The sequence below is a fragment of the Leucopleurus acutus genome (genome assembly GCF_964270905.1).
Source record: "Leucopleurus acutus genome assembly, chromosome: 19".
Classification (NCBI taxonomy): Eukaryota; Metazoa; Chordata; class Mammalia; order Artiodactyla; family Delphinidae; genus Leucopleurus; species Leucopleurus acutus.
In genome coordinates this window covers 31,902,056-31,926,150 of record NC_139161.1, presented here as the reverse complement: position 1 = coordinate 31,926,150, position 24,095 = coordinate 31,902,056, and the positions used below count along the sequence as shown (strand labels likewise).

Below are 24,095 nucleotides of genomic sequence, written 5' to 3'. Positions count from 1 at the left end.
AAAAAGACTGGCCTCATGCAAGCCTTGAAAGCTGCTGCTTTCTGGATCGCAGTCTAATCTTTGGGGAGGGATCAAAGGCTCTATGAGATCCAATTTTGACTCCCTGTCTGATGGTAAAAATAATAGCTTCATCTAACCCTCATCCCCACAGCCTCAGTTGAGATCAGTCATCAATTGGAGTCACACAATTTCCTGAGAGAAACCCTTTTCCCTTGATTAAAAAAAAAAAAAAAAAAAAAATCTGCCCAAATGTGCTTTCACAGAAAAGAAACTATATGTGGTGGCACTACATTTCTCAGTAACCTGAACCAATTTAAACTGTGAATGAAAGACTGGAACAGACTGTGCTTATTTGTTTAACCAATCTAAACTTAAGTGTTAATTATTTATAGAACTATAAACCATATAAGCATATGAAATGCAGAAAATAAAAACACCTAACAAATCAGTCCAGACTGGAACAAACTCTATATTTCCTCAAACAATTAAATGCAACAAAACTGGATCATCAAAATCTTTTCAACTGAAAAAGATTTTAAGTAAACTTAAATTAAACCTGTACCTTTTTATCCAATTCAAATAATTAATATCTTAGGACCTTCATATGTGAGAGGTAGAAGGAGAATTTTCTTGTTGTTTTTCTAAAAGGTTAGTCAATTAAAACAGTTATCTGTAAAGCGTAATCCTGAAGCCCAGAATTAAAAATCTGTGTTAGGTTGCACCTCTTCAAGTTTGAACCAGCTTATTCTAATAGAATTCTTGGTGGTTGGGTCACCATCACAGAATCTTAACTTTTAGTCTTACTTACACATATACACCAGGGGCCAAAACCGTGGATTAGCAGAACAAACAAACCCCTGAATGCGTGGCCCCTACAGATGCTATTGTCATCTGATTCCCAACCCTATAGCTCACATGATGGAAGAGGGGCAGAGAGAACCCGAGGGAATTTCCGCTGCTTAAAAGAAAGAGTGATATGGTGATAAAAATGGAAAACTCTCCATAGAGAGGTTCTCTAATATTTGAACTAATTTTTTACAGGGATTAAGTTTTTGCAGTTGGTCATCCAATGAGAGCAACACAGACACTATCCTAATCACATAAAAGCCTAGAAGTAGATTTACACTTCAGAGAATCCCCATATCCTTGAGGTACCTAGAAACCCATTTTTAATGTTATAAAAATCAAGTTTATGATATGGTAGGGCCAATACTATTAAATCCCTAGCAAAGGCTCTACAATGATTGCTATTTTTTTTTAACTTCAAACACCACTTTACAAATTTTGCAAGCAATGCTTTAACAAGTGCTAACTCCTAAAATACCCCTTTGGGTTCATCAGAAAAAAACAATTCCTCAAAGCAAAAATATAAAGGCATAAAACATTTTAAAATATTATAAGGAAACAAAAAACAACTCCTTAATTCTTTTTTTTAAATTGAAGTATAGTTTATTTATAATGTTATATTAATTTTGGATGTAGAATGTAGTAATCCAATATTTTTATAGATTATACTCCACTTAAAGTTATTAGAAAATATTGGCTATATTCCCTGTATTATATATTATATCCTTGTATCTTATTTATTTTTTACCTGGTAGTTTGTACCTCTTAATTCTCTTCTACTATCTTGCCCCTCCCCTCTGGTCACCACTAGTTTGTTCTCTACATCCTGAGTCTGTTTCTTTTTTGTTACATTCCCTAGTTTGTTTGTTTTATTTTTCAGACTCCACATATAAGTGATATCATACAGTATTTGTCTTTGTCTGACTTATTTCACTAAGCATAATAACCCTCCAGGCCCACCCATGTTGTTGCAAGTGGCAAAATTTCACTCTTCTTTAGGGCTGAGTAATAATCCATTGTGTGTGTGTGTGTGTGTGTGTGTGTGTGTGTGTGTGTGTGTGTGTGTGTGTAATCACATCTTCTTTATCCATTCATCTGTTAATGGACACTTAGTTTGCTTCCATACCTTGGTTATTGTAAATTATGCTGCTATGAACACTGGGGTGCATATATCTTTTCAAATTGGTGTTTTGTTTTCTTTGGATAAATACCCAGGAGTGGAATTGCTGGATCACATGGCAGCAGGTCTATTATGTTTTTGAGGAGCCTCCATACAGCCACAACTCCTTAATTCTCAATGTCATAAAACATTAAAGCATATAAACCATTGTCTTAATAATGGTTTTAAAACTGAAGTAGCATCAAAGAATTAATTTTTAAAATGTCTGAATAACTGAGTAAAGGATATTTATTGCAGCATTATTTATTTAGCATAAAATGTGGAAACAATCTAAATGTCCACTAATGAGGGATTGGTTAAATAAATGACTGTGTTTACCCAAAGTGAAGTACTATACAACTACTAAAAGAATGAAGCAGATCTCTAATTATTAATCTGAAAAGATGTTCATTACAACTTGTTGATCTTGTAAAGCAAGTTGATCAGCTAGAAAAAGGTGATAGTAGTTGCCACTGGGGAGGAGAAAATAAGGAAAAAGAGGTAAGGGTGAGAAACTGCAGGTTTTGGTAAACCTTACAGAACTATGACTTAAAAATTGGTGTATAATGGTTTGGGGAAGGTCAGGAAAAGCAACTATGATATTCCAATTTTGAAAAAAGAAAGCACAAAGAAACTAAGAGGGCACCCCAAATATGTTTATTATCATGTAAAAACATAATAGTCAAGAAAAGCTAGAAAGTTAAAGTATGGGTAGTGGGATGAACAAGTTCATCAGACACAGAATAAAGCTTCTAGGGTAAAACTGACTAAATAAAATTCCCAACCCATCATTCTCTCTATTTCGATACTTTGCAGGGCCAACAGTATTTTGTTCAAGTCTCGGCTTATAACATGAAAGGATGGGGACCTGCTCAGACCACGACACCAGCATGTGCCTCTCCTTCTAGTAGGTGGTGGCTGTGAACTCTCTCAAGCCTGGCCAGACTCCAACTCCAATTCCATCCTCAGGATGCCATTGCCATTCCCTCTCCCCACTGCTTGGGACTAATAAGATGTCCTCAGAGTAGCATCTGGCCACATAATGAATGATTCCTCTGCAGAAATGTTCCCCTGGGAAGCAACTCAGTGGAATGAAAGAAGAGGGAATTTGGAACCAGCAAGACTGAATTTGATACCCATTATACCTTTTATTAGCTGTGTGACTTTCAAAATTTACTTAAAGTCTCTGAGTCTCAATTCAACATCTGTAGAATGGGTCCGATCATACCCTTCACAGGGCTTTTGTAGAGATGTACTGAAATGGCACAGTAGGACTGGCTGGCCCAGAGTACACGCAGTCCATTTTAGACCTCACCTCCCCTTCTTCACCAAAAGTCTAGCAAATCTTACTTACATTCTGTCAGAAGAAAAGCTTTCTTATTAACAGGCACTCTGATACACTCTGCCACAAACAGAAATCTATAATATTTATTATGGTGGCTGAAAAACCCAGCAAAGCCCCTTCTAATTATCTTAAACTTAATAATTTATGTCTGGTGTATTTGGCAATTCTCTATTAACCAGAAAATTTAATTAACAAGAAGAACATCTCCAGACATACTACATGATAGAGTTTTCTGCATAATGAACCTATTGTTCTGAATTATATTTTATTTTAAAAATCTTCACTAATGGGATCATTTAAAATGGTATCATACACTTCTTGTGAAAGTGCAAACTGCTCCATCCTTTGTGGAACACAATGTACCATATTATATCAGCTGCTATAAGAACATTCGTTTCTTTTTCCCTATAATTATACATCTAAGAATCTAACCTAAAGAAACAGATGCAGACACACAATCATGAACAAATATGTGCACTGCAGCAATATATTGATATAGTGAAATATCACGTGTGGTGGGGAGAACAAATATCCAATATTAACTCTGCGGTTAAATAAAGTATGATATATATAGATCCATACTATAGAATAAAATGCAACCCCTAAAAATGGTGTTTTAAGAAATGATCCATTGTATAGAAGAAATTCTTATAAGTTTTATGTAAACAAACATCATAATTTTTTTCATATAACATTTAAACTGTGAGTTTGACTATAATTAGGTAGGTGTGTCTGCATATAACTATTAAAATTTAACAGCAGATATTTGGGTTATGAGATTATGGGCTCTTTAGTTTCCTATTTTATATATTTTTGTATTTTTCAAGTATTATAATAACCCTTTGCCCAGGAAAAACCATGAATCAGGTGGTATGTTATGGGCTTTCACATTCAGTGTCTCACTTAATCCTGACAACAGTCATTGTTCCCATCTTGTGGCTAAGCATCATATTATCATCTGTATCACCATCAACAGCAGAGCTAACATTGATAAAACTCATTATATGCTGCATGTTAATCTAAGAACTTTACACAGATTAACTCAATCTTCATAACAGACCTGTTAAGGTTTGTTATGAAGATTGAGGTGATTTTTATTATTTTACTGATGAGGGAACTATTAATATTGAGGTACATACACACATACATACAGCCCAACAACAGAAAATTAGCCAGCACTGAAGTCAGGTCCAAACCCCATGTTCCTTGCTCTTAACCACTATGCTGTCCTCCTCCTCTATCAATAAGGAAATTAGGATTCAGAGAGGGTGTTGCCTTGCCTGGGGTCACAACTTTGGTAACATGGCTGAGCCAGGATTCAAGTCTGAACTAGTCAAGACTCTGCTGTGGTAGCTAATGCCCTGCTATCAGGCAGACAATCAGACTAAAAGCCAGCCAACCGTTCCTGACTACTGCCTCTGGTGGATTCAGCTAGCTAAATCAGGCCATACAGAGCCTTGGACCACAAATACCAGGCATCTCTAAGACTCCTAAGTCCCCTAGCATTTGATGATTTAACTATTCCAGTCTTACTTGGACATCTTTCTTACTGAAGACTTACCAGAAACACATACGGGGAATATTGGAAGATTAAGATACTTAGGGAACCCATCTCATTCTACGGGGGTAAAAAGAGTATGTATTTTTGGAGATGGAGGGATAGAAGGGATAGAACAGCAAAAAAAAAAAAAAAAAAAAATTAGACCTGAAGGTGGGTCAGAGGGAAACCCACTCCAAACGCAGACCCCATGCAAATTCTGATCTGTATGATGTATTTACTTATAAACACCAGATGTCCCAGTTCTATAAACTTCAAGTTCTATTCAGATACTCTCCCTCAGAGCCCATTTGAAGAGCTCTCTCCAGAATGAAAAGAACAGTTGTCCAGGTCTGGGAAGAGTTACTTATTACTTGGTAATTAACGCAGCAAATGGCAGCACTTTCTAAAACAGCACATTTGATTAGTAGGGGTATCTGGCAAAGAACTGAAATCCAAACATGTCATTACAGTCACTGCAGACATGCCATGTCACTTGGAAAGAACAATATAAAAACACTCTCGTTCTATTTATAAACAGACTATGACATTGTGATGTAACATATATCAGTATTCAGATATTTACTAGAAGACAATGTATTCTAACATGACAGAATAATTGGAAATTTGGTAATATGTTCCAATAAGCTATAAAACTTTTTAAAATATTTTTACAAAAGGCCTGAATGTGTTTTTATAGACTTATGTTATATGGTATGGTACATAATAAGAGAAAAGGACCCAGACAGGCTTGTCTGAGTTACGATCAGGAAAGCCCTGATATCACCAGTGAATGTAAGCTCTGCACTGCATTGCAATTCAAGTGTCTCATTACCAGAACAGTGAACAGTATTATGTGGCATGATCTGCTCTTTTCCTACCACACTAAGTTTATTCCTGTCAGGCTCCTGATTTCTTAATATATTTTCAATTTTCTCCCTCATCCCTAAAGTCTCCTATTTTATGTAGTCATCAGAACCTTCCAAACATCTATGAGAAAGACTCATTCTTTCCAAAAACCTTGGCATCATGTCCAGTGCTCACTCGGGCTGCAATTTAGCATTAGCAATTTTCTAATGTACCATAAAGTCATCAGCTCAAGCTCACCTCTGATGTAATAGGCCTCAGCTGAAAGAGCCAGGTCCACTTCATCTCCCCCTGCACTGATGGCAGTATTAACACTCATTAGAATGTATTAGCACGTTCAGGGCCATATAGTAATTCAGTCCCCCAGGAGTCATACTCAAGCCAACAACATTGCTCATCTTATCTGAGTACTTCAGATACATTCATCCAACTAAGGAAACAAACTCATAACGGCCTCTGGGAATACATGAGAGCAATGTTTATTCTCACTGTGTCCAGATACCAGGGAAACTATAGATAGTCCAAGGGCCACTTGGAGTTCGTTCCCTCAAACATTTCCAAATTTCCCAGTAAAAGATCTTTCCTAGCCCATTCTACGTGAACACCATCATGCTTCTAGTCACAGTGCCTCACCAACATTTAATGAGCATCTCCAATGTGCCCAGAATGGTGCTTTACTTACAGTATTTCTTTGAAACCACAAATAACCTAAAAAGAGACTCAAAAGCTCACTTTACAGAGAAAAAACCTGAAGCAAAGAGAAATTAAGTCACAGTTTCTGCCAACAAAGAACAGAGTCCACAGAAAGCACCTATGCCAATTCCCTGTCTCCAGAGTTGACCACAACTAAGCCACACCACACAGACTCCAACCAAACTCTGACCCTCCTTCTCAAAAGAAAACAAAAACAAAAACATGTCCATGGTATAAGGAAATGAGCACTATACGGAGGGTCGTGAGACTATGTTATAGTCCTGGCCATGCCACCATCACCACCAAGCTGAAAAATTTAGAACTGGAACGGTTATCTCTGGGCCTCAGTCTTCTAAGAGGTAAAATGAAGAAGGGTACATGGGGGAAGGTGGGAAGGAGGAGGAATTAGAAAATCTCTGAGGCCTTCCTCTTCAAAGGGAATTATCTGCTAAGGTAAGAAATGATGTTTCCATACTCACCACTCAGGAAGTTAACTTTCCAACAATGAGTTCCCTTCTTTTTAAGTTATTATTTACATAAGGCTTTCCACATAACATTGCACTGGATAGCTAATATACCTCTCATCTAATCCTCACAAAAATCCTGCAAGATAGATACTATACTCCTTTTTCATACTACGGAGTAGAGGCCCTGTCAGTATAAGTAATTCGTTTTACAGACACTGAGCTAGGAATCAGAAGAAGCAGGGCTCAAACCCAGGTTTATCTGACTCCAGAACCTGCATTCTTTCTAACTATGTTGTCCTACTCGGCCTTGGATGGACCAATGTGGAATGCTTTTACCTAACTTTAACTGTCATGGCATCTGCTTAAGTTTCTAAACAAGGGAGACTCCATATTTTAAAATAACTCTAGGTGGAGGGAATTTGAAACTTGTTCGATTAGAATTTAAGCCTCAAATATACTTGTGAACTAACGGGCTTTTCTCGAAAAGAATGTCTAGCAATTTTAGAGAAAGCATTTCAACCAAGAAGCACTTAAAGTTGTTGCTTTTGAAAGATCCAGAAAGTAAAACCAGGGGAAAGAGAATAGGGATGGACTATGAAATGACTGACCTGCCGAAAAAAAAATCGAGAGTTGGAGACAGCAGAATTATAATCTTGACATTAGTCCCATACGGGTTATTACTCTTGATATCATTATAGCCAAATGGAATGAAAATAGAAGGGGGAGAAAAATCTCAGTGGGTATTGCAATTTAAATTTGCCATGTAAGCTAATACTGTATATTTAGAGACTGAGCAGACAGCGTGGTTGGTGGCTCGGAGTATGTGCAGGAGTTGCTGTGCCAGCTAACCAAAGCAGACATTCATTAGAGCAAAATGTAGATTTCCATTTCTTGGCATCTGACATGGGCTCTTTCCTTGGAAAGAAATGTCAATTTGGCCAAAAGTGTCAAACCTACAATAAAAGCATTGGGACCGTGGATTTCATCTAGTCTGCACATTCCCACCCCTTTCTTTCCTACTGTGAAAATCCAGTGGCGACTTGGGGTGCTGAGTGGAGAGGTGACAGGGGAACTGATTAGGACACAGACGCTGAAAAGGAGGGTAAGGAGCTGGGGGAGGGGAAATTGGACTCCCAAATTCTCTATTTTCTTTTGGCTTTCAATTACCATTTTCTCTTGCCTTAAAACTGCCCAACTCAAGAAACCAACCACAATTGCTGTTTTGCACAGGGCCTGAAAAATGGCAGCTTCCAAACCCTTGGTAATGCCTGCTAGTTGTGCAAGTACTGGGTGCTCATCCACACAGTCTGTGGGTAGTATGAGCAAAACTCAGCTCCCGAGGCAGTGCAGGCAAGAGGCCTCGCCTACTTGAAAATTTTACTCTGTTTGTTTCTTTTGTTCAATAGACTGGAAAGACTATGACGACAGAGCGCCTAGACACAAGGGACAGAGTGAAGTTTTGGAAGGTCTGCTGCAGCAGGTCCGAGCCCTTCATCAGCATTATAGTTGCCGGGGTAAGGATAAAAATCTGTGCTGGGCCATCGACTGAGGTCTCGGTGGCGCCGGTAATTTTAGCAGTTTCCTAACTGGGTCATACCTTCTCATTCATCAGGGAGGGAGAAAGATATTAATATTTGTACATCTGGAATCACTTTACAGCACTATCTTACTTTAACCCTTCAGAAGAGACTTCCCTCTCCCTTCCTTCCCTTCCTCTTTCTTTTGCACCCTCACTCCATAGGAACAGTTTGAAAACAAGCACAGGAAAAATTGCAGCTGCCATTAGTTCCCTTCCCTTTAAATTGTACCTTCACAAAACTTCTCAGTGTGCTGAGTCTTTGGGATATTCACGCTCAAACTTTTCACCTGCAACAAAAATTCTGTGAACATCCCTGAGGAAGCACAACCAATTATAACAGCAACAATAATATTAAACTTCTGTGTACATTTATTATAAAATTTACATACAATTCACATCCAATATCTCTTTTTCATCCTCATTTTGGCAATTATCACTGAGGCTAAGTGACTTGACCAAGGTCACAATGCCAAGAAGAGACAGAATCAAGATACCAACGTAGGCTTTCTGTCTCCAAGCCAGTCTTCCTGCCACACCTCGTTTTTGTCTCCCACCCTTACATCAGGACAGGGCACTGGATTTTAATCTTCCCCTATACTACTGCTCAAGAGGAAGTAGAGCATAAGTTCTCTAGACCTAGCCAACTACACCCAGAAAGTCTCTGAGAAGCTTTAAAAAGATTATTTTCTACTTGGGCTGTTCAAATGGGACAGGGTCAGGTTTCTGATCTGTGTGATGATTCGTGGAGCAGGCACTTAGTTTTATTTGGAGAATTAAATTTCCATAAAGTTTTCATTTTCCATGCTCCTTCACCCATCACATCTCTAACTGCATTGTACTCTCTAGATTCAGGGCACTGCAGGCCCAGCTAGGTTAATAATCTATGGTTGAGACTAGAAATGCTAAATGAGTTTTTACTAGGTATAAAGAAATCATACTTAGCATTAGCAAAAAGTTGTTCCCAGTTGCTGTATAGCTATGACAACAGAGCCCTTCAGAAATGCTGGCTATAGCTAGAAATGAGGGCAACTGTTTGCAAGAAAATAATGTTCTAATGAGTGGTTGGTTCATTAGGAGATGTAAATATGCATGGAAGAGGCTTAAGAAGGAAACCCAAGTGGGATTTCATTCTCGGATCTCTAGGAAAACTTTACCCAGACTAGGGCCTTCAACATTCCACACCAACCAAATACACTCAGTTCTCAGTTATCCAGGGCCCATTTAACCAAGACAGGCGTTATCTAGGCTCCTTTCTCTTCTTCTGCCTCTCCATCATTTCCCTGCCCATTAGTTCCTGCATGGCAGGCTAAAATAATGAAGCAATTGGATAGATTATTCTCTGCAATTCATAAGCCACTTTGTGTTTGGTCTTTATCAGAGGGGGAAAGCTAAAACTACTCATGAGAATGAGGGATTATTTTGTATATTATCTGAGGATTTAGATGTTCTCCCCATTACTACTGGATTACATTCCAATAATCAAGAAATGATTGTCTAGACAGCCCAATTATTTCTATGGTTTCCATCCAACTTTTATCATGTACCTATTTTCACCCCACAGGGATGTAAATATACACACAGTATCAAGAAAGCTTTAAGTAAGGCATAAGGTAGAACTTCCCAAAAGGGAGGAATATTTTTATATTGAAATGTATATTTAAACAGTACCCAAAGTGTGTTCCACATAAGAGTGGTTCTATAAGATGCTCAGCTGAAAAAGGGTCTCTAGTCAAGTATATTTGGAAATTGTTACATTATATATCCCTCTCTTGGAAATGTAAAATAGACATTAAAATATTAAAGACTCTAATAAAAAGAAATTTTGAATTTGGTTAAGCAAGCATTTTCCAAACTTACCTGGCCACTGTAAAACATTTTTTACAGAATTAGTGTTCCAAGCCACAAACTTTGGGGAACACTGACCTATAATATGCCAGGATAAGAGAAATGACCTTCCGAGATGATACAACATAAATCCCTCTAAATCTAAAAGGATAAATTAAGGATAATTAGGTACTGCATACAGAAAACTACAAAATTGTTATTTAAAATAAACTATATTGATACTACGTGGTTTACAAATTTTATAATTAGAAAAAACAATTATTTCAAACCCCAGTTCATCCAATTACTGTGTGTACTTAAGAAAAGCATTTAACTTCTCTGAGCCGTAGCTTCCCTATAAGAAAAAAACAAGCATAATAATATGTATCTTTCAGGACTGTTACAAGAATTAAATTAGATAATGTATTAAACTCATCTGGCATGAGTAGGCACTTTACAAACTCTAGCTTATTTTTTCTCATTGTTCTTCCAAATGAAGAATGAGATGCTCTCATCCTCAGCATTTTATATGTCCTAGAATTAAAGTATAATCACTAACTCCATTGTAATGAGCCTGGAGTACTCAATAGATACACAGCATATTCTAAATGCAGAACTAATAATAAAACATCCCTTCTCCTACCAAAGCCCTGCATGGGAGATACCAAAACCCACATTAATTTCTCTATTTTTGGCTAAAAAACTGGCCACAGCTAATTCGCATCTTCAGTACTGGGACGGAAATTCAATGGAGATGTTGAGTGGCCTTTATTGTCCACAGGGTTGATGCCCTGATATCCATAATGAATTATAAAGAAGTCAACTGTGTTCACTAAAGCAGTCCCCTACAGGAGTGAATTTCAATTATCATCCAATTTTTCAACTGGCAAACATTAATTGAAACACTGTCTCCTATGTGTTAGGTGCGAGACATACCAGTATGAATAACATAAGCTCTCTATGCTCCAAGCACTTAAAAGCTAAAGATCTGCTTCATTCAGAGTCCAGAAAACTAACCACTGCTCCAGAGCCCTGAACTAAGCAGAGACAGAATAGAAGCCACAGTGGTTCTTAGGAGAAAAGTGAGTTTAGACCTTGTATCAGTCAAGATAGGCTGTATCATGCTGTAGTATCCACATGACCCCCCAAATATTTATTTCTCCCACATGCTATAGGTCTACCACTGGTTGCCTGAGGGCTGGCTGTCCTTCTGTCTTGTCATGATCCTCTTTCTGGAAATATACTTCAGCACCCATGGGAAAAGGAAAAGAGACTCTTGAAGGTGTCATGTGGACAAGACTTTATCATTTACACTCAAAATTCATTGATAAAACTGGTCACATGGCCCCAACCCAACCACAAGAGCTCCAAAAGTACAACTGTATTGTACCATGTGCCCAAACTGGAGGAGACCTGAAATACTGGACATTTTCATGGGCCCCTTTCCCAACTGGTAGTAGCATTTCTCATTTTTATCTTTTTTTAGTCCAATTTTTTTAGTTTAGTTTTCATTTTTATTTAAGTTATATGTGACTATACTCTGAAGCCAGATTATGTGGGTTCAAATACAGGCTAGACATTTACAAATCTGCATGACCTTAAGCAAGTTGCCAGCTTCTCTATACCTCGCTTTGCTCACCTGTAAAATGCAGATAAGAATTATATAAACCTGTCGGCCATCTGAGGACTGAATTACTTAAAATAAGTAAAGCACTACGAAGAACTTTATTATGAATGAAAAAACAATTTCTCCCATCCTCCATTTTCTATTCCCTAGAGGCTCAATTATTTTGATATTTTCTCCATATCTCTAAATAACAGGCTTATATTGCTAATTCTTGATTTTTAAAAAAATATACAAAGTAGAACTGGTCCTTCATTAAAATGATTTGTATGTTAAATATATATATATAGTTATTATCTCACTAAGGAAGATGATTATTTCTTTTTTATCCCTCCACCCTCTTCTACATATATGTAATTCCTACTCCCTCATTCTCCTAATATAGTCATTTAATAAGATCAATATTTATTGCTAACATTATAATGATCATATAAATTTTATGATTATTTTCCTTTCCTGGATAACTTGTTTCCTCTGTAGATAATAATCAACTTTTATTATGTGTTTTTTTATTTTTCCATGTGCTTATAACCAATTAATCCCCAAGCTATTCTCCAGTTCTCTCAATTTTCTCTCAATACAATCAGATACGTAAGTATTGTTTCAAATGGCATCTTCTTAAAGAAACCTCTCATAGAGCCCTCTGACCTGCTCCAATCTAGCCTGGTTACTGGCTGCCTCTATGTCTGTTACTTACTGGCACCCTAGGATCTCCTTTCACCACCACGTTGAGCACTCTTCTTGCCACTCTCCAATACTGGATTTCTTCTTTTTTGTTTACCATCTCTTCCTTTTTCTGGGGTTTGTCTGCCATTGGTGGGAGCCTTTCCTCTAGTAGCTTCCTGTCAGGACCCTTGGGAGCTAATTTTTGGATACATTAAGTGTCTTAAGATGTATTTATTCTATTTAATATTTATTTAGGATAAATAAGAATAAGTATAGAAGTAGATAAGTATAGTATTCCCAACTGAAATAATGTTCCTTCATATTTTGAAGGTGTTGCTTCATTGCCTTCAAGCTTTCAGTGCTGAAAAGTCTGATACCATTCCGATTCCAGAAGTTTTATATGAAATCTACTTTTTCCTACCCTGGAAGGTTTTAAGTTTTCTTTTTACCTTCAGTATTCTAAAATTTCACTGTTATGTACCTTCATGTGGCTCTATTTTTGTCTGTTGTGCTGCACATTTGGCAAGCTCTTTCAATACAGAAACTTATAGCCTTCAAGTATGGGGTATTTTCTTAAATTATTTTTTAAATTATTTCTTCCCCTCCTTCTGCTCTGCTCTCTCCTATGAGAACTCTTATTCAGATACTGAACCTCATGGACTAGCCCTTTAGGTTTTCTACCCCCGCCCCTCCTACTCTCCATCCTCATGTCTCTTTGCTCCACTTTCTTGCAGATTTCCCCAATTTTTTTTTCTATTTGGTTTTTCAGACATTGATAACATATTTTTAATTTCCAATGTTCTCTATTGTTCTCTGAATATTTCTCTTACAGACCTTTATCTTTTTTACAAGGATGCAATGTCTTTGCTTGTCTCTCAGGCTATTAATGACAGGCTTTGTTTCATTTTATGTTTTCTTCTCTCAACATGGTCTCCCCTCTAAATTGCTTTTGTTTGGTTTTGGCCTGTGTTTTTTCTGTGACATGCTTTTCAAACTGCCTAGTGCTCCTTGGATGTGTACTCAGATTTAAGAGAAGAGAACTCAACAGCTGTTGGGAAGCTCTGAGCACATGGATAGGGCTCCTTAGTTACACAGATCACTGTAGGGTGATCTGGCATGGCGTTATCTTTAGGAAAGCAGTAAAGCCAATGTCAGAATCTTTAGGTGTACTCTTACGCTAATCAGAGTCTCCAGAGATGCTTCTTCCAGTGTTCTGCCTGGAGAATATAAATTTGAGTACCACTGTTCCGAGAGTCCAGTGGGGAAATACTCTGTATGGAAACTTTCATTTAATCCACCTGTTTTGAGTACATACCACTCCCTCCCTCCATTTTTTAACCATACACCATATCTTTCACTCTAAAGATCTCTGTTTTTATGCTTTCCAGAGAATATGCTACTAGCTTTCTTCTAGAGTGGGGAAAGGGTAGGAGAGGATATTTAGAAGTCTAACTACTTTTTAAACAGATTTCAACAAAACACCCTGATTTTAGCTCCACATTCACCACTCTTCCAGCAGTATACGGTGCCCATGGGTGAGTCAGGTTACTTCTCAGCTTTCTCAGGTCTGCTAAATCCATCTGTCCATCTGCTTTCTAGCTACCAAAATTCACGTGCTTTTGTCTCCTTTCCCATCTCTTTGTCTTGACAGATTTACGTCACTTCCTCTTTTTTAAATCTCTTTACTCTGCTTTTAGTAAGATTTTGGGAGAGAGTAGTATGTGATAAATAAGTTCAATATGCTGCCTTTAATCAGAAGTCCCAGCAGCATTATTTTCAAGTAGAATATAACCAGCAAAATACATGTTCAAGTTAGAAAAAAATGCTTTTGCTTTGTTCTGCCAGGAATAACCATTACCAACACAAGCTTGAAGCTGGCATGAATGGTTTTGTCAATCAGCTCATTCCCAACTGCTCCTATAGGATCACGGGCAGAGCCACACTGGGCCTCGGGCATGGGCCATCCGCCCAGGTTTCCATGTCTAACAGCAGTGATATGGACCACGTTCTCATCCCCAGTAACACGTCTGTCAGGAGTCTGGTGATGACCCCAATAACCTCAGCTTCCCTTCATTAATTACATTTAAGATGAGAATTAAATCAGTGATCATCTAGTTCAGCTCTAGGGAGCACAGTTTGCAAAGACTGCTACAGGAAATCTACTACTTTTATCAGTGAGAGCTCCAGCTGTAAATAAAAGAGCTAAACAGAAGCAATGGATGATTTGTTCATCACTGTAACCATAGAACCTAACATATAGTAGTGTACCAATAAATATTTATTCAGTGAACAAATGCTTGTTTTTCTGGTTACTGCCTTTTTTATCTTGGACAATCCACTTAACCTCTCTGTCTCAGTTTCTTCTTCCGAATAACAAGGATAATCATACCTATGCCTACAACTATTTTTGTAAGCCAACATACACACTGGAAAAAAACTACCCCAGAATGCTAGCAGTGGTTCTACTAACGTGGCAGGATGATATGTGTGGGATTTTGTTCTTTTTTTCTATGCTCCAGACTTCCTGCAATGTGCCTATATTAATTTTATAATGAAAAAAAATTTAATGGAATATGCAGACTAACAAGAAGAGCTTTGCCAACATTGAGAAGTATGTGACTATTAAAAGGCAATGGGAGCTGGGGACAAAAGTTGATCTCGTTTCTTCATATCCCACCTCATAATAAATAAGGAGAATATAAACAAAACACCTAAGTGACTTCACCTGGAGTTATAAATGTTACTCATTTCCAACAGTTTTGAGGAGCTGTTCATTAATTAACTACTGGCATCTCAAGATACAAAAGCATCTTGACAGACTGAATGAGCTGAATCCCTACATGAAACTGAGTATAAGTGACACTGAAGGGACAGGAGACAGAAAGGCAAAATGGTGGGAAGAAGGCACTGAGACTGTTGTTCTTCCAGTGGAATTTACACTGTATTTTTTTTTTTTCTGTGTTCCAGAAAGTTCAAAATTACAAACCACGGGCCGCAAGCAGTCAGTCTCTAGGAGCCTGAAACACCTATTCCATTCCTCAAACAAGTTTGTGAAGACCTTGAAACGGTGGGTCCTATGTAGTTTTTCCAGGAAGTCTTAGCTTCTCAGGAATCTGCTGCTTTTGGTTCTGAGTGGAAACTTGGTAGAAATTTCTCTTTTTTTATTATTAAGACAATACAAAACTCACTTTTCTTCTGAAAATTTGGACAAGATAGCCAATAAATTTGTTGTATTTAAGAATATGCTCATAGGTATATTTTAAATTATCTTTTATCATGTCCAAAAATATTTTTTCCATGATCCAGGCTTGGAGGAGATGATTGAGGACAATTTTTATTTTGCTTTTTCTTTTTAGGGGACTCTACATAGCTGTTATATTTTATTACAAAGACAATATGTTAGTCACCAATGAAGATCAAATACCGATTGCTGAAATAGATGACTCTCACACCAGTTCCATTGCACAAGATTTTCTGTGGTTCACAAAGGTATCCTGAGTTCTAATTTTATTCTTCCCCACTTTGCACCAACAGTCTGTGCATAAATCTCTGAAACTTTAGTTGAGGGGCTGAGGGGTCTCCAGTGACCAAAATGTTGGGGTGGGAGTAAATTATCTCAAAGGTCTCTTTCAGCCCTGATTTGCCCTATGTCGTTAAGAATGCCAAAATAGTATCTACACTACATTTTCAAAGCAAAGAAGCTTCCATCCTGTCAGATTGTGTCTCCACGATTCTGAGTTATGGGATCATTTGGCAAAGACTAAAATGTGAATCTGATGGTTTCATTAACATTCAGATCTTTTTCCAATTGGACAGAGATCAAAAAGTTGTTTCGCATGCATCTGAAAATGGACTGGAGAACAAACATCGAGGGTCAGGTTTCCTTCTCCCTACGTTGCTTTGATGCCACAACCTAAATCATTTACTGGCTTGGACGATGATATGACTTCGTGACTTCTTTTGCAGCTGTCTTGTATGTGGGAAGATATAAGGTGGCTGAGGCAAAGCACACCTATCTCGATGTCCTCATCCACAGTACTACAAACTCGGCAGAAGATGCTTGCAGCAACAGCCCAGTTACAGGTGAGGGGCCAGGGTTCAACCCAGACCTCCAAGGAAATTTTAGAAAAACACGGCAGTTCAGTTACCAATACTACCTGGAAAGGATATATGAAGTCTTCTCGGACAGTTTGAGCTGCACACCTGCCTTTGTAGGGAGCCTGTGCTTCTGGCAGTCTCCTGGAAGGAGGAACAGGGGTCTAACCTGAAGAGTCTAGGTGTGAACAAGGAGTAAAGAGACTTGAATTCTGGATTTGATGTTAATCGGTCAACTCATTTCTCCTTTCTGGGTCTGAGTTTCATCACTTGCAAAATAAGAGGTTGACTAGCTCCCTTGAAGACCTCTTGATGCTCTGGCATCCTGTGCATCTGTGAGTATACGGAGATAGACAAAGAGACCCCCAGATATTTTAAGGAGTTTCTTGGCTTGATGCTTATGGCATCAATGATGCAAAGGCATTTGCATACATTTTTGATAATTTAAAAAAAAAAAAACTTAAAAGCTTACCTTTAATTCTGAATTTAATCCTTCTGTACTATTAACCCAATCAGATCAGGTCCCCAAGCCCTGCAAGAATCTTTGTAGGTTCCAGAGCCCCTCCTAGAGATGATATTGAATTCTAACCAGTCTCTTCTGGGTTTCCCTTTCATTGTTTTTGGTTTTGTTTTGTTTTGATATCTGAATTCGTGCTTCTTAGCACAAAAAAACATCTGCAACATAGAACTGGGCCCTTTAAGATATCGATAAGCCTTGATCAGTGATGGGTATCTACCTACAAAGCTGTCAGTTACATCAACCCCAGAGATACACATAACAGGAATCTACATAAGCTGTGTTCGGCCAGGCCATACCAACCGAAGCATAAAAATAGAGTCATAATAACAAAAAAAGATTTTCTACAGTTCCACCCCCACCTGCAATTACACGAATTTCATTTCTTGACCCATGCAATAATTTGACTCCTTGCAAGAATAATAATTATTGTCTTGCTATTATAATAAATTCTGAAAGGTAACCCTTAAACCTCCTGTTCTATGCTCCATTGCATAGGCAGTATATTGCCTTTTGTCCTCAGTAAGATTTAAAAAAACCGTGCTCTCCATTTCAACTCACTCTTGATTACAGAATCTTCTCCTTCAACTCAAGAAGTTCTTGGAGCTGGGCCATGATGACTGTGCTGAATTCAAAGAGCCTCTTCCTTTCATCACTGACCAGCTTGAGCTGGATCAAGCCACTAGACCTCAAGAACACCTCTTTCTTTAGGATAAACTTCATTCCCAGTAGGCTCCTTGGTCCCTTAGTAAAGTTCTTTCCCAGGAGTCCTTAATGGACCCTCCCATTAGCCCACCATACAGCCCAGACGTGCTTAGATCACAGACTGAACAACTTTAGAATTTCAAATGGGGCTCTTTATTTTATGTTTATTAGAGGCTTCCTAGAACACCTTCATCTGATATCAGTAACATGAGAAGGGTTAGGCTGTCTGTCACAAGCCACTGCAGTTAAACACTGAGGGGCTAGAGGGAAGCCATGATGGTCAGTGTGCCCTACTCAACTATTACTTCCATTGCAACAGCTCTTGGATTTGGCCCCCCAAGGTACTGACCCCCATCACTTTTCATAATGCATCAGCCCCCTTCTGAGGTCATTTTCCTCCTTGCCTAGCTTAGATTAATTAGCCCATCATAATCACTCCCTTGAAAATCCTCTAAATTTTTAGCCACTGTCTCCCTCCATATTATCTATTTGGAAAAAAATCCAAGCCTGGATGAATCCAACATGTCTACACTAGAGTAGTTGTACACTGCTGCAGAAAAAGCATCACTGAAAAGGGGGGGGGTGAGGTATGATTGGTTTTATGTTAAATTCATGACTACAATTCTCACATATAAGGTTACCTTGTGATCACATTCCATTTCTCTACTAAATTCACTTTCCCAAATTACAAGGCAACTATTTAAAACCTTCTCCATTCTACCACATCTCTTTCCCCTTCCCCACATTCTCCATCCCCACATCAGGTGACACTTTACTGTATAACTCATTAAGAAAATAAATGGGAAATAATTTTTTCCACTGCCAAATTGAAAGGCCTCCTTGCACTGATGCTACTTTCTCTTCCTCCCTCCCCCCCCATTCCAACAGATAAAGCCTCACTCCTCCTACCCAAGGCTCATCCCTCACATGTGTTCTGGATCTCAGTTCTTCACTCCCTCCTTCAGCTACCAATCTCTCTTCTCTTCTTTAGAACCAAATTTCTTGAAAGGGTGGCCAACATTCTCCTTTTGCATTTACTTCCTCACTTCCCATTTAGTTCCAAGCTCTTTCCCTGACTTTTGTGACCACCATGCCTACCAAACTGCTCTCTCAGGCCACCAATAATCAGAGGCAGATGGTGCTCGTAAAGCTTGAGCCGAAAGGCCCCTCACTTGCATGACCCCACGAGTGTGGGAGTCGTGCAGTGCCCAGGGAGGGGAAGTTGGGTTGCAATCTTCGTGATAAACTGCCTAAAGAAACCCAGGAGGGAAAGGGGATCAGAAATTCCAAATACTCCAGTATTGGGGGAGATTTTCTTTTTAGTCTAAATATTCATTTTTTTTTAAATTCACTTTTATACTTAACTTTCATATTTGTAATTTTGTATTCTTTATCTTAAAGAGGACCCCAAAATTGTGTGGTACAGGCCCCTACAAAACCTGGATCCATCCCTGCCAATGACTTCAGTTTCACTATGTCCAACCGACACTTTTAAATCCTCTTTGCAACCGACATCTCAGCAGCATTTGATACACTTGGTCCCGCTCTCCTTTTTTAAACTGCCACATCCCTTGGCTTCCATGACTCCATACTTTCCAGATTTTTCCAACTTCCTGGCCTGTCTCAGTCTCCTCTGCTAGCTTAAATGCTGTTTCCTCTGCTTAGAATCCTCTTCTACTTCTTTGTCTCACTAATTCCTACATATCCTTCAGATCTCAGCTTCATTTTTATACTTCCTCAGGGAGCCTTTCTCTGATCTCCCAATTAAGTGAATCACTCACATAGCACCTTGCATTCTTCATTCAGAATGGTGATCATAATACCATTAGTTAATTATCTGTATCGTTATCTGGTCACTGACCAACTTGGACTGTGAGTCCCTGAGCTCAGGGAATGTATCTGCCTTGGCTACCACTATATCCCCCATGTGTGGCATGTGGCAGATCATCCTTAAGTACTGGCTGGATAAATAAATGTATTTATCAGTGCAACCCCTGTACCCCTAAGATCACACTTGAGGGTACGCTATCTAACCAAAGGGAAAAGGGATCACAGAAACATACCTCATGCCATAGTTACCACCTGGAGAGCTCTCCAGCCCTGCACAGTGACCAGTGCCTCGTAGTACTTAATAGTTACCCCTTTCAGTGCCCATCAAAGGTCAGAGCACCACCTGCCTAAACAACAGCAGTCACTTTCATCTTTTTTTGTAATACCTATTGCCCAAACTCCTTGCTGACCTTTAGAATGAAAATGTCTCGAAATACTGAAGCCACTCTTTTTTTTGGGGGGGGGGGGTGGAAGGGCGGGGGGCGACAAGGCATAGAAAAAAACTTTTCAGAAGAGGAAGAAACATAAGTTTGGGGAGATTTATGCTTAATATTTTAGGTCTCTTTACTAATCTAACATGTCTTACAATGTCCTGAGAAACGTTAAAAGGCATCCTTAAATAGCTCGATTGGCATCAGCCATACATAAATCCTATTGCTTTACCTATGGTAGATCTCATTTTACTCTCCCCCCCTTTCCAGCATCACTACCATTGCTTCATTACTCCAGATATGTCAAAAGCCTCCAAAGTCGTCCTCCTGCTTCCAGTCTTAACACCCTCCAACCTGTTCTCCACACTCCTGCCAGAGTAGCCAATAAAGGATGCTGACCATGTCATTCCCTGACTCATACTCTTTCAAGAGTGGCGCAGACATTTTATCACGGCACACAAAGGCCTTCCTTGCCATCTTTTTCCCTCTCCTCTGTTTCCATGGCACCCTGACTTACCTTCATCAAGTGCATACAAACCACTGTGCATCCTGCGCCTTATTTTCCAGTTTCTGCTCTATAGGGAGTTTTTTTAATTGATTTTTATTAGAGTATAGTTGCTTTACCATGTTGTGTTAGTTTCTACTGTACAGCAAAGTGAACCAGCTATACGTATGCATATATCCCCTGTTTTTGGATTTCCTTCCCATTTAGGTCACCACAGAGCACTGAGTAGAGTTCCCTGAGCTATACAGTAGGTTCTCGTTAGTTATCTCTTTTATACATACGAAGGTTCTTTAATACATGATAATAAATAATAATCGTGAAACAACTTTCATTTCTCTAACAGAGTAAGTGCCAGCCATTTTGCTAAGTGCTTTCCAAACTATATCTCATTTTATCTTCACCACACCATAATGAGAAAGTACTATTACTGATATTCATTTAACACAGGATAAAACTGAGGCCTAGAAAGGGAAAATAACTTGCCCAAGGTTGCACAGATAGGAAGTAGCAGAGTCTGGATACAAACCCTGATCTATATAACTCCAAAGCCTGTATTCTTTCCAATATTTCATCACCTTATTGTGCATTCATTTTACAAAAAGCAGACAAAAATTTTAAACAGAACGAATTATATACATTATAGTTAAAAAAGAAAAGGTAAAAGTCTATTCTGTATCATCTGGAGCCTATCTAGGAGAAGTGGTCTTACATTTTATTTGGAAGAAGGTAAAGTATGAATTAATATGACCTAGGCAGGAGAGATAAGTATCTGCCAGCATTAGGATTAAAAAATACTAATAATAAGATGAGAAAGCCTATAAGTGGCCAGGACCCCACACTGCTTTTCCTACTTTTCGGAAAATGGCAGAGGCCCCAAGAGGCAGAAGGGTATATTCCTCTTACACTGAGAGATACCTGAACTACTTATCCTCAAAATACAGGAATAACCTGAAACTAGATTGGGTTATATTAAACTTTCCTCCTCCACAGATTTTATTTTTTTTTCTGCAAACTCTTACTTTATTTTTTATTGGAATATAGTTGATTTACAATGTTGTGTTAGTTTCAGATGTACAGCAAAGTGAATCAGTTATACATATACATATATCCCATCTTTTTTAGATTCTTTTCCCATATAGGTCATTATAGAGTACTGAGTAGAGTTCCCTGTGCTATACAGTAGGTCCTTATTAGTTATCTATCTTACAGATAGTAGTGTGTATGTGTCAATCCCAATCTCCCAATTTATCCCTCCTCCCCTTTCCCCCCGGTAACCATAAGTTTGTTTTCTACATCTGTGACTCTATTTCTGTTTTGTAAATAAGTTCATTTGTACCATTTTTTTTAGCTTCCTCCCCTACAGCTTTTAGAAACGAGTGTTAGTGAGCTAAAGCCAGGTAACAATTCATGAATACTATGTCTCTTTCATTTTTCAAGGGGGGGAGAAGGTTTCCCCGAAATTTTACTCTTCTTTTCCAGGCCTTCATATCTCTACACCAGACCTCCTTCAACTTCCCATGTCACCCCAAACTGAATGAAAGTCCCTAAGTATTGTGCATCTGTCCAGGGCTTACTGACAGCCCTGTGGTTTGCTGTGGTTACAACCTAGAGGCATTCCTGTGAGCCATCAGATGCCTTTTATTTCTCTTTACCTTGTAGAATCCTCAGAGTTCCCAGATCTCCTAATCTTGATGGCATAGCATGACAGGTATTAACATGGTATGTTTTTCCTTTAGGCACTGAAGAACCCCAAATTTGCCCCCTTAGAACGTGGTTGCAACTTATTTTCACAAAGATATTCCTCTTTTAAATTGGCCTCTTCCCAGAGCTAGCTATCCAACCCAATTTGCTATCAATAAAGAATTTCAGGAAGACTTTTAGTGCTTCTCGTTTAGTCAGCATATCCAAAACTAACAGTGAATCACTGATAATAAACTCTGCCTAAATGAAATGACCACCTCATTCAATGTCCACTCACCCACTTTGATCCAAAGCAAATCAAATTTTCCAGTGTCCTAATGATGTTACTTCAGTCAACAAAAATTTCTTGAGCTATTACTATGTACCAGGCACTGTGCAAGGAACCCAGAGAAACAGAGATGAAAAAACCATGATTTCATGACATGTATGTCAATACACAGGAAAGTCAGAGTCATGCTAAGATACAAGTTGGTACACGAAGCAGTAGGGGACAAAAAAGGAGATGATAAATTCTACCTGTGAGAGTTGAGAAAGTCCTCCCAGAGAAGGTGAAACCTGGGCTGAGTGTTGAAAATGAGTACGTATAAACCAGGGTGGAATTCCAGTTGGAGCACTAAAGAAAGCCCATACCCTGCCTACTTGTATCAAGCTTGAAAGTTTACGAAACACTTTCTCATACGTTGCTTGACTTAATCCACCAATCATTCTATAAGGTAAGGATTAGCGTAAGGGATGTCTGAGCTGTAAGGACTCTTAATTTTAGATGATGAAACTCAGAGCCAGAAAGAGTAAGTCATTCTTTAGAAGTCTAAGTGTTAATGAACAGCAGCCAGACCTGAAACTCAACACCAGGCTAACTAAAGGCTTAACAGCAGTAATGTGCTGGAGCCAACTTGTACTCGCTTAGGAGAGCCAACAGTTAAGTATTCAGAGATTTTCAAAGCCTGTTGTCACAACCTTTGGTAGCTTGAAATAGGGTACTGTGGGAGTATTTACACCACAGAAATTGGCATATTATATATCAAGCCTTTTTTTTTTTTTTTTTTTGATGGCCAGTTTACCAGCATGCCATTGCTGATTGGCCAGTACTGCTTTGCAGCAAAATGCTTTATATAAGACTGTAGTACTACACAGGGCTGGATTAAAAGCCTTACCCAATTACTTCTCTATGATTTAGAAGTTAATTGTTAGAAAGGGATAATCTGACTGAGTAGTTAGGCCATTTTTAAAAACAGTAATCCTTCCAAATGAATTTTTATAATGTCAATAATTATTTATGAAATTTCTTATGTATGTGCTCTGTCCTTGCAAATTAAGAAAAGAAAAAAAAAGACATAGTCCCTACCTATGAGGAACATTCCACTGTTTTTGTAAATGTGAATACTGGTCAGCTGGCTCAGTCATTTTTAGGTCATCCTTATCACTTCCACAAATTCCAGTTCTATTTTTGCACTCCTGCTAACAGGTTATCTTCTCAGCACTTATGTGAGCTCACAAAAATAACAGCCAGGAGCTCTGAGATGATTAATTATTTTAAAAAGCTATAGATATTCAAAATAAAAGGGTATTTTATCCTATTCATCCAGTGCTCTAAGTTAGAAATCTTCAATCCTTGCACATTTGTAAAACTGCTTATTTTAATAACATCTACCTGGGCCCCTTCACATTTAATGTGGCATCCTTCTCTTCTTACCTTTCTAAAAG

General features: G+C 38.4%; 1 protein-coding gene across 1 annotated transcript in view; it reads left to right on the top strand.

Annotated features, from left to right (window-relative positions):
- ANKFN1 (ankyrin repeat and fibronectin type III domain containing 1) overlaps positions 1-24,095 on the top strand; it is a gene marked incomplete at its 3' end in the record, with an annotated part of 433,720 nt that overhangs the window by 363,891 nt on the left and 45,734 nt on the right. The window contains exons 9-13 of the mRNA XM_082859995.1: positions 2,822-2,912; positions 8,321-8,428; positions 15,575-15,674; positions 15,964-16,096; positions 16,574-16,690. Coding sequence (XP_082716121.1) covers positions 2,822-2,912; positions 8,321-8,428; positions 15,575-15,674; positions 15,964-16,096; positions 16,574-16,690 — 549 coding nt within the window. The remainder of the gene's footprint in view (positions 1-2,821; positions 2,913-8,320; positions 8,429-15,574; positions 15,675-15,963; positions 16,097-16,573; positions 16,691-24,095) is intronic.